Below are 16,013 nucleotides of genomic sequence, written 5' to 3'. Positions count from 1 at the left end.
CTGCAAAGCTACACTGCAAACACACGCCTGGAGAGACTTGCCTTTCCTCCCGTTTACGGCTGGGCCATTAGGCCTCATCTCACACACTTTAAAACAACAACAGGAGCAATGGAGTAAAATCAGTGCAAAAATTCCCCCCCAAAATATAATAATTTTCACAAAATATAAGTCAAACTTCTAATAAAACCTCCTGTATACTCATTTTGAGTGTCATATGAAAAAAAATTATGAGAGAGTATTTCAAACAGCTGATGTAGAGTATATATCAGATGGACAGAGAGAGATGGATGCTGGGAAGGTGGCAGACACACACACACACACACACACTCCCAACGGACCAGATCTTGTGACAAATACAACGGATGTGGCAGATGGGAGAGGAGGAAGTGCGATCGGTTGGAAACTCAAGTCTGTTTGTGTGTGTGCATGTGTACAACCAATTTTTCATTTACAAACCTTAACCTGACACAAACTTGATGTTCTGTATAGACTGACCCTACACTGACTCAGAAGGTCTAAGAAGCTGATCGCTATAACATACACTACAGTTCAGGGTCAGGGTCTGTCTGTCTGTCTGTCTGTCTGTCTATCTATCTGTCTGTCTATCTATCTGTCTGTCTATCTATCTGTCTGTCTGTCTGTCTGTCTGTCTGTCTGTCTGTCTGTCTGTCTATCTGTCTGTCTGTCTGTCTGTCTGTCTGTCTGTCTATCTATCTATCTGTCTGTCTGTCTGTCTGTCTGTCTGTCTATCTATCTATCTATCTGTCTGTCTGTCTGTCTATCTATCTATCTGTTTATCTATAATCTGTCTATCTATATATATATATCTGTCTGTCTATCTATCTATCTATCTATCTATCTGTTTATCTATCATCTGTCTATCTATCTATCTATCTATATATATATATATCTGTCTGTCTGTCTATCTATCTATCTGTCTGTCTATCTATCTATCTATCTATCTGTTTATCTATCATCTGTCTATCTATCATGTCTATCTATCTATCTATCTGTCTGTCTGTCTGTCTATCTATCTATATATATATATATATATCTGTCTGTCTGTCTATCTATCTATCTATCTGTCTGTCTGTCTATCTATCTATCTGTCTATCATGTCTATCTATCTATCTATCTATCTGTCTGTCTGTCTGTCTGTCTGTCTATCTATCTATCTATATATATATATATATATGTCTGTCAGTCTGTTTATCTATCTATCTATCTGTCTATCTATCATGTATATCTATCTACCTATCTATCTATCTATCTGTCTGTCTGTCTGTCTGTCTGTCTATCTATCTATATATATATATATATATGTCTGTCAGTCTGTTTATCTATCTATCTGTCTGTCTGTCTGTCTATCTGTGTGTCTGTCTGTCTATCTATATGTCTGTCTGTCTGTCTGTCTGTCTCTGTCTATCTATCTATCTATATGTATATATGTGTGTGTCTGTCAGTCTGTATATCATCTGTCTGTCTGTCTGTCTGTCTGTCTATCTATCTATCTATCTATCTATCTATCTATCTATCTATCTATCTATATATATATATCTGTCTGTCAGTCTGATCTACCTACCAACTAAAAGTTTGACCATTTAACAGTTACTGTAAGTCACTAAATAATATTATTATTACATAATTCAGTAACTGAATGAACAAGATTTCGTTTTTTTTTTCCTGATAAAAAACAGTAATCTCACATGTGTCTCCTCTAGAGTTTCAGAAGAGATTAGATGTGTCAAACTGTCTGAAGTATTCACATTCACAGCTCAATGCTATTACTGTATGTCAAAGACTGCCCGTCTATTTGTATTTCTCCTAAATATTCTGAGACAAAATGGATATTTAAATGACAACTCCACATGAATAATATTTTACATTTGATAAACGTTGTTAGCAAAAGTCGGTAAATTCAAAAATATGATTTTGACAAGACAAAAATGCTGTGACTTCTTTTATGACAAAACAAAAAAAGTCACTGGGAAAACAAAAATACATTTGGAAAATCCTTTATCACAACATTACACGATCACTGTTACAGTAAGACAAAGGGAAAGACGAAAAACTCCCATTGTTTATCACATAAACACGAAGAGTTTGCAATGGACCTGGCTTCATAACCTCTTTTGGAGAAAGCTCTGACGGAGCATCTGATGATTCCGAAATGAAGAGGAAATCTGACTTCCAAAAAGCTCTATAAGCTGAGGTTAATTCTAGACCTGTCTGTAGAGGAAATGTCAGCTCAAGACCATTGCAGAAAGGTTTAATTCAATCGGAAGATCTTTCTGATACATTAAACCTTCACAGACGGTGTTACACACCTGGACAAGGCTCAAGTTCTTCATCTCCATCTTCTGAGAGAGGAATGAGAGAGGGAAACATCAGAGTGCACATGCACAACTAAACCACGCATGTCATTTACATGACCATGTGTGTGGCACGCACTCAAATATAACCACAGGAAGTGACTGGCACACAAACTATGTCATATTCAGCCAATGAGGGTAATGGATAAGTGCAATGTTGTGATAATGTGTAACGATCCCTGACAAACGGCACCAGTTCACACTGGAAACACTTCTGTTTTTCAAACCTTTCATATCGAACTTGGTTTATTATTTACTGAAATGACAAGCTTTGTTGTCACACCAGTTCAATTGAGTCAATCAGCAAGAAGGCCCCGCCCACCCGTGGGGGAAAACAAACTCTGTTACCCAATCAGCTTACGTGGACAACAGTAACCAGGGCTTGACATTAACATCTGCCAACCCGCCAAATGTGTGTGATTTCAGCAGTGGCGTATAACTAGCCACTTTGGCCGTTTGAGTTTTATATATATTAAATATAGGCTAGATTTTTCAATTGTAGTCTTTTAAAAAGGCATTTGAAATAATAAACTAAGTGCAATGTAGTGTTGTCAAAAACATAGATTTTTCGATACACATAGATACTGAAATATCTGAAACGCTTCCAAAACTCATTTTACGCAGAATACGCGATACCAGCTGTATCTGTGCGTTCGGTCTTAAAGTGACAGCAGCCTAATATACCTGCTGCCAAATTATGCGATAATATTAAAAATATCTATATGTCAGTTTTCCCCCATGGTATCGATGTCAAAATTGTTGCCAGTGAAAATGCTGAGTGGCTTGTAACTTTGGAAAACCATTAGCCACAGCGGCTGGTGAGCAAAAAAAGTTAACGTCAAGCCCTGTTCGGCACAAAATGTGATTTTTCCTCAATCTTGAAATCAAAATTAGAGTTTTGTGTGTCCACCAAAGTGTTATGATATGGAATATCCGCAGAAGTGTTACTAGTATCTGATTTCGCAGATATTAAAATATAGATACAATGTAAAGAATTTGCTCTGGCTCTTGTTTTAAATGATTTTGTTCCATTGTTGTCGTTATACAAACAGGATGGATGGTGTTGTATTTGTCCCGCCCCATCTCCACTGTGATTGAACGACTGGGTAAAAGGTCTGTTAGATTTGAGGTTATCTGTATACTATTGAATTGGAATGATGACAAAAAGTATATTTTTGCATAATTTTATAGGTAACACTTAGTACGGTCCCACTTTAGTTGATGTGTTAACTAACGGAGCAAATTGATTCCTATTTCAACAGTCAGATTTATTGAATATTTTTCTTAATTTCCCTATTGAAAGGAACAGGTCTGTAACTGGGGCTTGATGCATTACTGAATGTATCTATAGGTTGCTGCAGTCAGTCATTTTCCAATCCCACCTCTCAGATAAACCCATCTCAGCATGAGCAAGAGCCAACATGGAGAGAAAAAAAGGAGCTACACAGAAAAACAAACATACTTCTTTCCAGCGTCCCTTTCGGAGGCAGCTGTGGTAGCTGTCGTCCTCTCCGGCTGTTCACAGGGGTCCCGGTGGGGCTGGTCTGAACCGATCCACCACGAGGATTCGCCCTAGTACACAAAACACAATCACCATTATTATTGCTGTTTTGTGCATGTACCTTATTTCCATAATGCAAGGCATTACCCCTGAACACTGACAGCGCTAGCAAGGAAATCAAAACAAAGTATCATAATAGGACATTAAACAAAAAAGGCAAAAAGAGATTTCACAGTTGCTCTATGAAGCATCAGCAAACGAAAACCCAGTTGAAAATGATACATTATAAAAGATAGGGAAATGAAGGGTTAAAAAGCATGTGGATCAGTCAGTCATATATATGATATTTCACATATACATGTGCTGTAAAATCATGCACATCCATTTGAATGATGCTGAGGATTAAAATAACAATAAATAAACATGGCTGTCCATCAGCATTTTGTATTAGCATATTTACAAAGGAAGTACTAATATAAGCTAAATATATACTATATATATGGTAGGTACTAATTTGTTAGTCTGTTTTTATTGTCATTTCAACTTCTATAGCTATTTTTAAGATGAAATCCAGCTTAAAGTATCAGATATACACTATGATTCAAAAGTTTGTGGTCAGAAAGATTTTTTAAAAGTCTTTTATGCTCACAAAGGTTACATTTATTTGATCAAAAATAAAAATGTAAAATATTATTACAGTTTAAAACAACGCATATATAAAATAATGTATTCTTGTGATGCAAAGCTGCATTTTCAGCAACATTACTTCAGTGTCACATGATCCTTTAGAAATGATTTTAATATGCTGATTTGCTGCTCAAGAAACATTTCTTATTATTATCAATGTTGAAAACAGTTGTGCTGATAATCTGTTTTTGTGGAAACCATGATAAAAAAAATTCAGGATTCTTTGATGAATAGAATGTTCAGAAAGAACAGCATTTACTTGAACTAAAAATCTTTTGTAAAATTATAAATGTCTTGATTGTCACTTTTGTTTAAATTAATACATCTTTGCTTAACAAATATATATATATATATATATAAAAAAATATATACATATATATCTTGACTCAAACCATCAGGTCACTGATGTAAATTCAGTTGTTCTGCCATTCTAGTCCATGCATTATTCCTGGTAGGAGGCTTCAGTAAATATGTACTTTACACGTAGATTTTAATGGTACATTTGACAAAATGCTTGATGCTTTGGCACATGAAGGTGAGTCTTCCACAGTGATGCTGCAAGAGAAGTGTGCGTTTTTCTCCGCCATCACCCAAAACAAACAAAACATATTAGTATTCAAGACAAAAGAACCAAATGAGGGAAAAACAAATGAGTTAAACATCACGATACAGGGATAACAACCAATGGAGATTCCACGTCACTCACTGAAAGTATAACTAGTGTGTTTTGATATAAAAACAAAATCATTAAAAAGAAAATGAGCCGTATCTGGTGCATCTACAGGGATCATGAGATGGAGGAGATATAACAGCGATGCCGCAGAGGGGGCATAAAATAAATCAAAGGGGTTGGTTGGGGATGCCGGGGATCTTTGTTAACACATGAAAGGTGTTCTGTTGGATTAGTCAGGGCTGCTTTGATCTGGGTCACCTCGATAAGGCAGGGGAGGGTGGAGCGGAGTGTCCTGACGGCAGCGAGGGCATCGAGGATCTCATGTGGGGCCCGTCGGGCGGCCGCTCTGTGGAGCGAGAGCGACTGTACATGGGACGCTCCATTGCGGACCGCTGGTCTGCAGAACGGGACCTGTGGTGATACTCGTGCCTGTCTGGCGCTCCGTAATTCCTGGAGAAACGTGATTGGGGGGGGAAACAGGTCGGTGTTTAGTGTGGGACAGGTCGGTTGTGTCAGGCTGATGGAGCGCTGAGACTCTTACAGGTCCACGGTTAAGCTGTGTCGATCTTTGGCACTTGGAAGCAACAAATGTATGAGTCTAGTTCAACAGTTCTATGCTGGATGTATGTAATATACTTTTCATTTGGTTTTGATGCAGAGTTTATAAAGCTGAAAGATACATTAACAGCATCGTTTAGTTCAGATTAGGACTATGAAATCCAACAAGTCACAGAAGCATAAAAATAAACAAGAATTATTTCAAACAAATAAATTCATTCAAAATCTGTATCTCGTTATTAAAAACTGTGGAAGGAAAGAGTGTTCTCAGATTATTCCCAAATTTTTAGGGAAAAAAGGAAAAATCCCATCCATTTTATCCAGAGAGATTTTTTTTTTTTTTTTTTTTTTTTTGAGATAAAATTTCAGGACAGATCCGTTAAAAATAAAAATAAAAATCGCTATGGAGAAAATGAATGGGAAAAATACTTCTGGAACCAACACTGCTTTAAAAACAACAACACTTTTAACACTTTATAATATACAATAATGCACAAGACAACACAGAGACACATGTAGTGCATGAAAAGTTGCCCAGCATCAGATCACGGATTAAAATATTAATAAATAATTACTGAAATAAATACAGTGACTACACTGGCTGTTTAATAAGAAATATTAATATACAAATAATAATAAAAGAGATTTATTTTAAAAAGTACTCAAATTAAACATTTTAAAGTGACAGACAGCTTGAAATTAGTAAAAAAGTTTTTAAAAATCTGAATTAAAAACATTTGTTTTAGTTTTAAGCAAATTATTTTTGTAATTGATGGCTATTTTAAGACTAATTAACTTGTGCAATCCTTAAATTCCTTATGATTTCTATCCCTAAATGAAAGAGAATAAGGAAATGGATTTTAGGCAAAGAAATATATTATTTGCATTACAACACTTGATGAAATTATTTGCATATCATTACTCTAATACAGTGTATCGAAAGGTCAAAGAATAAAGGTCCTTGCACACGGAGTCTGAAATTTTCGCATGAGTTTTTCGGATTGAGCTGATCAACAAACGGACAGGGAACTACGTCATCACGTTGAAAGGTCACGACACCGGCGCCGGCAATACTATTTTAACTACTATTCATATTCATCAGAATGTTATTCATATACTATTCATATTCACTGAATACTATTACTATATATATATTAGCAAACAATACTATTTGAACTATCCTCCTATGTACGGTCGCATTGTAAACAGTGGGGCGGTACTTCCGCCGGCGCCGGCGTGACCTTTCAACGTGATCACGTAGTTCCCTGTCCGTTTGTTGATCAGCTCAATCTGAAAATTAAATGACCTATCGTTTCGCTAGATAACAACCTCTTCTTCAGCTGTGATCGCGTTCAGCCCGTTTAAACACTTCAAAGACTTTTGAAACTGCATTGATTTGGACTTAAAAACGATGGTAACCAATGAAGTCCATTGTTAGAAGAAAAATCCAGAAATGTTTTCCTCAAAAAACATAATTTCTCTCCCACTGAGGAAAGAAAGACATGGATATCTTGGATGGCATTGGGGTGAGTAAATTATTAGGAAATTTTCATTTTGGGGTGAACCAATCCTTTAAGAGTCAAATAGAACTGGGTTAATAGAATTTTAATTACAAAAGAAAAAACAATCATGAGTTAGGAACAAAATGCAGCTACTACTATTCAAAGAACTACAAAACGTAAAAATGGTCACAGCATTATATACCTGTATATATATATATATACTGTATGTGTGTATATATAAACTTTTATGTTATATACTGTATGATTAATCGATTTGACAGCACTAGTTTAGACATAAACGTCCCTAAATTTAGTGAGACTTATGCTTTGAACGAGGAAATGTTATTTGCAAATGGGTTAAGAACATAAACTTCATTTAAATTTTTTTGCCAAAACCAGGAGCCAATATGAAGACTTGGCACTAGACGTGGGGTTATCCGGTAGTGAAACGGGCCCAGCTCATGACAGCGCAGCAGGGTTGCTCTCGGTGTTGGATATCATCCCATATAATGTCTTCAACTTGAAACAAAAAGGCTGTCGACATTTTAGACAGGCCATAAATGGCTGACCCAAAAAACTGCAGCACCGGTACCCCTCCATGTCACTGTACGCCTCTATGACGGGCCGTCCCAGCAGGACAAGGTAACCTGACCACCGTCCGCCGATTGATGGGACACACACTATTGCCACGGCTGCCAAAAAGACACAGATATTTGGAACTGGCTCACATAAACCCTCACAGACTGTGTATTAAACACACTTCATCAGGGTTTAAACAAAATATATATTTTTTTAAGTGATAAAGTGATAAATAATAAAAACATTACAGATTAATGCACATTACTAGAGATTAACATCTGCTAGACAACTTTTTACACAAAACACCAAGTTAGAGATTATAGACAAACACACATCGACGTGTCGCACTCAAAGCAGTGAAGTACTGTATTTATCTCCATTTTACCTCATTTGTCACTGATTATTAAAACAAAACCTGAGCTAGCAGCAAAAACAAGTGCTCAGATTCTTTATGATGACCTTATGAGAAAATGATGACGATGCTTTAGGAATGATTCAAAGGCATACAGTAGCTCACCATTCTTACAAGGACAGAAGCTTGTTAGGTAGAATGCTGTATATATTTTCCAAGCTTTCTTGGGAAATATATACATTTGCAGGGATAGTGTACATTAGGACAGAGGGACGAGGAAATACATGTGCTCTTCCTTCAGCATGTTCCTTCAGAGTGTTTCCTAGTCTTTTAGACATTAAACCTCAGGTTGACATTAATAAATCACCAGTGAACTGTTAAATTGATGTACAGTCATTGTTTCAAATACATACATAATAAATTACGCCTAAAATTATTAAAAATAAAACATGAATGTAATTACAATGCATTATATATTTTTTAAAAATGATTAAATTTATATTTGATTATTATATTTGATTTATAAAAATAATAATAATGACATTTTTTAAATGTTTTACTAAAATATTTGTGTAGCTTTAAGTACATTATTTCTGAAATAAACTCTGTTTATTTTTGTGCTTTAAGCTACAGTAATGTATATTCAATTACAAATATAATTCATTCAACACTGAAAAATATTGAAATAATATTCAATTGATTGAAAACAAAGCAACAATTCATGAACAAAAGCATTTAGCTGAATATTTGTAAGTCCATGCTTATTAGAGCATCACATCATTGTCTTAGTAATCTACTAAATTAACAAAAAAACTAATAAATATTATTATTAAACTAATTCATATTAATAAATACTAATAAATATTAAACTAATTCATATTATTAAAACATTATGGGTGGATGCTGCATCCAAAACAAAAACAACCTACAAAAAAAGTATTTAGTGCACCTTTATGAATCTTGTATTTGTATTTATACCAGGACATGTGCAGTCGGTGTCAAAATGTCAACATGAGGTTGTTAGGTTTAAGGTTTCTCAATGTCAGAGACCCTCAAGAATGCAGGTTTTCAACTAAACAACAAAACAGTATCAAACTGGTGGCATCTTATCATGTCATGATTATGAGAGTACTGTACTGAGAAAACCTGGATTTGTTAAAGTTGAGAGGAAGTCATGGTTTGAGAAACCCTGATGTGTTAGTGAGGGCTTCTAGCGGGGAGGTTAATGAGGACGGATGTCGCTCTACCTGAGTTCCTCCAGCTGACTGTCATGAGGCTGACTGTGTCGGGTTCGAGGTAAGGTGAGAAAATGACTGCAGGCAGATGGAGAGAATATAGATAGAATTTCAGATGAGAGATGGGAAGATTTGAGGGAAGAAAGGGGATCATGTTTATTTCGGAGCTGATGATGGTGGGATGAACCCAAACTCTTCATGTAGAAGAAATGTGGTTAATGTTCAGTGACACCAACACTCACACGTCCAACTGCATCGAGAGCACAGATCATTTTAAAACAGTGTAATTAAAGGGCCCAACAGGGTTTTCTTGCACTATACTGACACTAAGCTGTATAATTAGTATTAATAGGTATATTTATTATTAAAACCCTCAGTAACATTTTACTAAACATAAATAATTAAGTAAATAAATACTTGGAAACAAGCTTCCATAGATTGATTGAATATTAATAATTAATGCCAATGCTTGCTTGCTTACTAGAAAAACTTTTTGCTAAACATGTAGAATATACAAAGTTTGAGAGATGCATGATCCTTGATATTGATTCGGTAACACCGACACAAAACATCAAAACCCTTCAACCACAGTTCAGATGTTTACGAAGAGAAAAGGTTAAGACAGAGAGATGTGTCTTACCTCTGAGATGGGGGCATGCTGGGAGACCGTGAGCGCGCCCGGTTGATGTCGGCTGACCGAGAGCAATGATTGGACGATAAGACCTGCTCAGGCACAGAGAGGGTGGAGCTCTGGAGGTCCCTGCCATTCCTATAGTCTGTAACAAAGGAAACAATTACTGAACTGATCATCTGTGGCAACAAAGATTTTTACTACATGTATTATTGCAAAACTGCTAAACCGTTTAATAATAGCAATTTGAATACGCTTTAATAAGTATATTCCTTCAAAAATGTTTAATCAGTTTGGATTTTTGTATTTAGCACTGTCTGTTTTAGATTATATATATTGTATGCTTATGTGTGTTTCCGCAATAACTGGTTCTTAAATTGCTGTAAAAGTTGCTTTTTAAAGCCAATATGTTCCAGGCCAGCCATGACTGAACTTAACTCCCATTAAATCAGAAAACGGCTTTCACAACCAAAACCAGAATAATGACTTTTTCCTCATGCAAGAGCTGTCAGCCCACTCAGCCTGATGGCATTTCATTACCCAGCATTCAGTGTGGCCACGCTAAGGTCAGTGCCTCGCATGATTACAAAAGATTGATGTTCAACTGACTGTATCGCACATTAAAACAGGCTGAAGGTAGAACAATGTATCAAAGAGAAGTTTGAGGAGGGATATTTTGTCTTTCTGACGACTTATTATTTTACTTTTTACGAGGAACTCACAATTGATTCTAATAGAGTTTGATGTTTTCATGTTGCTAATGGTGTAATACTAAAAAATACTAAATTTGTAGCATCCACAAAAGTTGGGTAAAATAGTACATTTTTATACATTTTATCAGTAATTAAATAATTATAATAATCAAACATAAGTGCTTTTATTTAACATTCTGGTCTTGCTTTATCTAAGAATGAGATTTTCTTTGCTGCCCGGTCAGTAAGATATTTTTAATATTTTTGAAAGTAGTCTCTTATGCTCATCAAGACTATATTGAAATACATTTTAAAGAACTGTTTTAAATTAAATTATTAAAAAACTCTATTTCAATACATTTTAAAAAGTAACATTACCGTGATGTCAAAGCTGAATTTCCAGCATCATATCAAATTTCCGGGCGACATAGTGGACACATAAAAACATACTCCGTCATTTTGTTTATACAGGACATCATTCAAACTGCAAAGTGTTTAAGTTACTGTTAATTAAAATTTTAAGGAAAACAAATATATTAATCTTAAATGTAGCAAATACATTTTCAGTTCATTCAGGTACAATTACCAAAAATACCTCAAGGTCTTTTTGTCTTTTTATTAATTTAATTAATAAACTAATTATATAAAACTATTGTCAGTGCACTACAAATAAACTGGTTCTATGCCTTTACTTTATTAATAAAACTTGTTTAAAAAATACACGGCTTAAGTAATTTATTTTCCTTTGGTGGAACAGCCTGAGACATGCACAAGCCTTCTGCATTTTTGTTTCGCTTTTCCCTCCATTGTACCGAACTCGTACCGAGCCGTGATGTCTGAACCGAGGTATGAACCGAACCGTGACTTCTGTGTACCGTTCCACCCCTAATTGTAACATTATACATGTTTTTATGGTCAGTTTGAAGCATCCTTGCTGAAAAAATATATAAACTAAAAGTATTAAAAGGTATTAATTACCTTCTGTAAAATCACCTATAATGTTGTCTAACCAGGCAGCTACAGAGCTACAGTATCCATTACAGAACAAGCAACATTAGTTTGGTCTGTCTGTTCTGAAACACACACACATATGCACAACCTCATTGTGAATGTGACCTCTGTGTGCTCCAGCGCAGAGACTGCATCGGCACCAGTGCATCATGCTGCAATAAATGAACGGCTGCTAAACACAGGGGCCACAAAACAACTACAGCTGCACGGAGCGCATGAAGGGAAAGCAACGATCTATAATTCCTCTGAATGTTAATCATCTTCTCCCGGCGGAAAGCACTGCATCAGCACTTTACAACCGGCCCGGAGACAGAGCCAAAATCAATGAGAGAGAGAGAGACTGAGAGAGGGTTTCCCTCTCTCACAAAAGAGCAAGACTGGAATTTTAAAAAGGGTGTGTGGATGTGTGTGTTTCCAGCCTGTTTACACTCTCCTTTCCCGTCTGAGATGAACATTTTTGCACCAGTATTAGGTTGAAAAGTGGTGAAGACACATATAACATATGCATACTGTATATAGCATACTGTGCATAGCAGGACATTAACCTTTTTGTGTGGAATATGTGCCCCACATCTCTTTCTTGATTTACTGAATTGAACTGCTAAAAGTTCAGACATTTGAACACAGAAGTGGATTAAAAATGAAAAATAGTCACTTTTATTTCCGAGATGATAATTGGATGGCTCAATCACTCAGTGTCACAATGTGCAAAGACAACATTTCTATTTTTCATCTCACGTTTTTCAAGGTGCATTTTTTCTAATATTTATATTTATTTCAGTTAACAATTGTTTTTATTTTAAATATTTTACACTAACACTAATATGTGGCATTCAGCAAGTAGTAAGTGTAGGAGTATGCATTATGCAACATTTCAGACAGTAGTATGCTACAGTACATATATAGTAGTATGCATGCAGTATACAGTTTATACTATATATGGTATATAGAGTATGTTAGTATATTTTTAAACATTTGTCAGTAGTATATGGTGTATACTGCAGTAAGTGATAAGTAAAACAGTGTGCATTATGCAACGTTTTTAAACAGTATGCTGCATTATTTTTCAAATGACCTCATTACATTACATAGTCATGTCCAGTTATTATCATTTGGAAATAAATAAGGTTCTATGAGAGTGTGTGAGCAAAGATTGACTTCATATTGACCGGATTTAGCAGTAAATGTCTTCATCACCTCCATCAGATGGTGTCATTTTCACTGTTCCTGCTAACATCTTACCTGACACAACGCCAACACCATCTTCACCGTCATAGTCTGAGAACTCACTGTCGCTGATCCTCTGAGACCCTACAGGAGAAAGACAGAGACACAGACAGACAAGTGTTAGTACGGCCTGTACCGAGCCTGGATCATGTGATGAGAATGTGGATTCTGCAGCAAGCAGTGAGGGGTAATGTTAGGATGTTTTCTGCTTGCTCTGATCCTAAATCTCATACGTTTGCTTGCAGATAGATAAATAGATAGATAGATAGATTTTGAATAGTTTTAGCTAACAAAAACATCACAACGGTATTCCTCAAATGCTGCTCTAGGCAGGCGGCTCACTAAGTTTTGGAACAGAACTGACAAACACGGCTGTTCATTCATCTTCCTCTGAGACGTTCATATCAAGTGTTAAAAGAGCTGCACTCAAAATACCAGTCTATTTCAGACTACTCACAGATAACTGAACATGTCAGTCCGATATCTCTCTCTCTCTCTCTCCTCCAAATCCACAAAAACAAGAGCGAGGCAGTCTGAGCTTTGTGTTACGTGAGAAAATGGATCTTGTTCTCCCCTTGCTTCAGTCATGAGGAATAAACCGAGCCGAACGCCGTCCCTCAGCCCACAGCGCTGACGTTTGCCGAGTTTGACACTCTGAAGCGATCGCTCCATCACTCAGTTCAGATGGAGAATGAAAGCTAATCTGCCGTTCACAGAACTACAGCGCACCAAACAGACCCTTGTGCTTTCACACAATAAACCTGCTCTCGTTTCCTTCTCTCTTTCATAAGCCCGTCTTCCTCTCTCCCTCAGCTCTCGGGTCTATAAATCAGTCTCTCTTTAAATCGCTAAATCAAGCACTCAAGTGTCAAAAGAGATTCGCAAATTTGAAAAAGAATCGCATGATGTTTTGTTAGGGTTTCGAATAGTTTGTGAGACTTTTCTTATGTAGTCAGAAGTTGATGGTTACCATTGTAAATCTTTGTACGGGATGTCTTATAATATCCCTATGTTGAAACATGTTAAAAAGATCTCTTTGGTGACACTTTTCAGAGCTGAAAATAACTGGTATGATGAATGTGATATGTGATGATTTCTGTCTCTTTGAGTGGTTCAATACAGGTCATGTAAGTACAAAACCACACGACAACAACAACAACAAACAAACAAGAAAACTCGCTCTTAAAAGAAAAGAAACTAAACTAATTCAAAGACTTTTCACACACAGGCGAGTTACACAAAATACACCTTTTTTTTATATTTTTTTTATATATTATTTATCACAGCTACACAGAACTAGTAACTATAAAGGGAGGAAGAAATGAAACGACCAGATAGGCCTGGGTTGTATGATGGAAATGACCACAGAATTATATACATGTGTTAACCAGTACAGTGTTTGCTTTACTGTGTATATATTTCCACGGGACAAACGAAATATGAAATAATGTAAAAATAGAGACGGCACATGTTGTGTATGGTCTGATGTGTGGTCACACTTTTTACAACAGCTTTGAATGTGGCTCATCCAATTAGAATTTGGCTGGATAATCATTCTTATCATTTTAGTTGTGTTGTTTTCTATGGAAGCCTGTTTATTTATACTCAATGCAATTATGAGGTAAAGTCTAAAATAAAGTCTAAAATAAAGAGATAAAAAATTTAATTTTACATATGACTAATTAATACGCACAGTTCAAAAGTTTGGGGTCAGTGGTTTTATTTTTTTATTGTTTTAAAGAAAATAATACTTTTATTCAGCAAGAATAAATTAAATTGATCAAAAGTAACTTTTCATTGTTAAAAAAAAAAAGATTTCTTCTTTTTCTTTTGAACTCAATTTATCAAAGAATCCTGAAAAAGAATGTATCATGATTTCCCCAAAAAATATTAATAAATAATAATAATAATAAATGTTTCTTGAGCAGCAAATCAGCGAATGATTTCTGAAGGATCATGTGACACTGAAGACTGGAGTAATAATGATTAAATTTCAGTTTTGCAGCACAGGAATAAATTACATTTTAAAATATATTAAAATAGACAACAGGTATTTTAGATTCTAATAATGTTTCGCAATAATAGTGATTTTACAGAATTTTTGATCAATAAAATGCAGCCTTGGTGAGACTTTCAAAAACATCTTACCAACCCCAAACTTTGAATTAGTGTATAAACAATTATTTTAGCTGAATTTTAGTCATACCATCCAGCCCTTCTAAAAGTCATAGTAAAAGCAGACAGAAGCCTGTGTTCACTATATTGTGTGTGTGTGTGTGTGAAGAGGTCAGACTGATCTGCAGTAAAGGGAAGACAGCAGCACTGGGGAGAATCACTATGGAAAAATGTGATGGTGTGGGGAGATGGTCCACTTCGTTCTGCGTTTTTCACAGGATTAAGAGGGACAGCAGGGTGGATCCAGTATAAAAACACACGGATAAACCCAGAGGATCAGCCTGAGCATGCAGCGGTCATTACCTGTGCTGTACACATACGGGCCTTTGGCTGCAGAAATAATCAGGTCAAAATAAAAAACAATGAATGCAGGACACAAACGCTCATACCAACAGCAGAAGTCTTTCAGATTTCAGCTCAGGGGCCGGTTTCACAAAGCTATTTGAGACCGGTCTATAGTGTTAGACAAGTCTAAAATGTGCTCATAGACCAGTCTAATGCAAGTTAGACTGTTTCACAAAAATAAAGACTGACTTAATTTAGACCAAAAAAATGAGACACCTTAACCCCAGGCTAACTTAGGTCTAAGACTCTGTTACCTTGGCAACCAGCAGTAACAATCAGTTACATTACACACAGCCAAAAGAAAAGGGAAAATGGCTCATAATTTAAACATTTCTTCTTGTTACTACATCCTCCGCTAAATTTCCCAAGTAAAATGTCCTTGTAACTGTTATACTCCTCCAACAAACACATATTTTCCGCTGGGGTAAACTGCACTGAGCGGCTGAATGCGCTTACTCGATCCGCCATGTTTT

General features: G+C 35.9%; 1 protein-coding gene across 22 annotated transcripts in view; it reads right to left on the bottom strand.

The window, feature by feature from the left end:
* The window catches only part of rims2a (regulating synaptic membrane exocytosis 2a), a 204,284-nt gene that overhangs the window by 69,062 nt on the left and 119,209 nt on the right, over positions 1-16,013 (bottom strand). For 12 of the 22 annotated variants that reach the window (XM_082150612.1, XM_082150630.1, XM_082150631.1 and 9 more), the window contains 7 exons: positions 15,499-15,525; positions 13,036-13,104; positions 10,100-10,235; positions 9,472-9,537; positions 5,492-5,683; positions 3,835-3,944; positions 2,328-2,360 (listed from right to left, as the gene is read on the bottom strand). In XM_082150612.1, coding sequence (XP_082006738.1) covers positions 2,328-2,360; positions 3,835-3,944; positions 5,492-5,683; positions 9,472-9,537; positions 10,100-10,235; positions 13,036-13,104; positions 15,499-15,525 — 633 coding nt within the window. The remainder of the gene's footprint in view (positions 1-2,327; positions 2,361-3,834; positions 3,945-5,491; positions 5,684-9,471; positions 9,538-10,099; positions 10,236-13,035; positions 13,105-15,498; positions 15,526-16,013) is intronic. The other 10 variants (XM_082150632.1, XM_082150633.1, XM_082150626.1 and 7 more) reach the window with 6 other exon arrangements.

This window comes from Leuciscus leuciscus, assembly GCF_965113295.1.
Source record: "Leuciscus leuciscus genome assembly, chromosome: 20".
Taxonomy (NCBI): Eukaryota; Metazoa; Chordata; class Actinopteri; order Cypriniformes; family Leuciscidae; genus Leuciscus; species Leuciscus leuciscus.
This window is presented reverse-complemented; position numbering and strand designations above follow the sequence as displayed.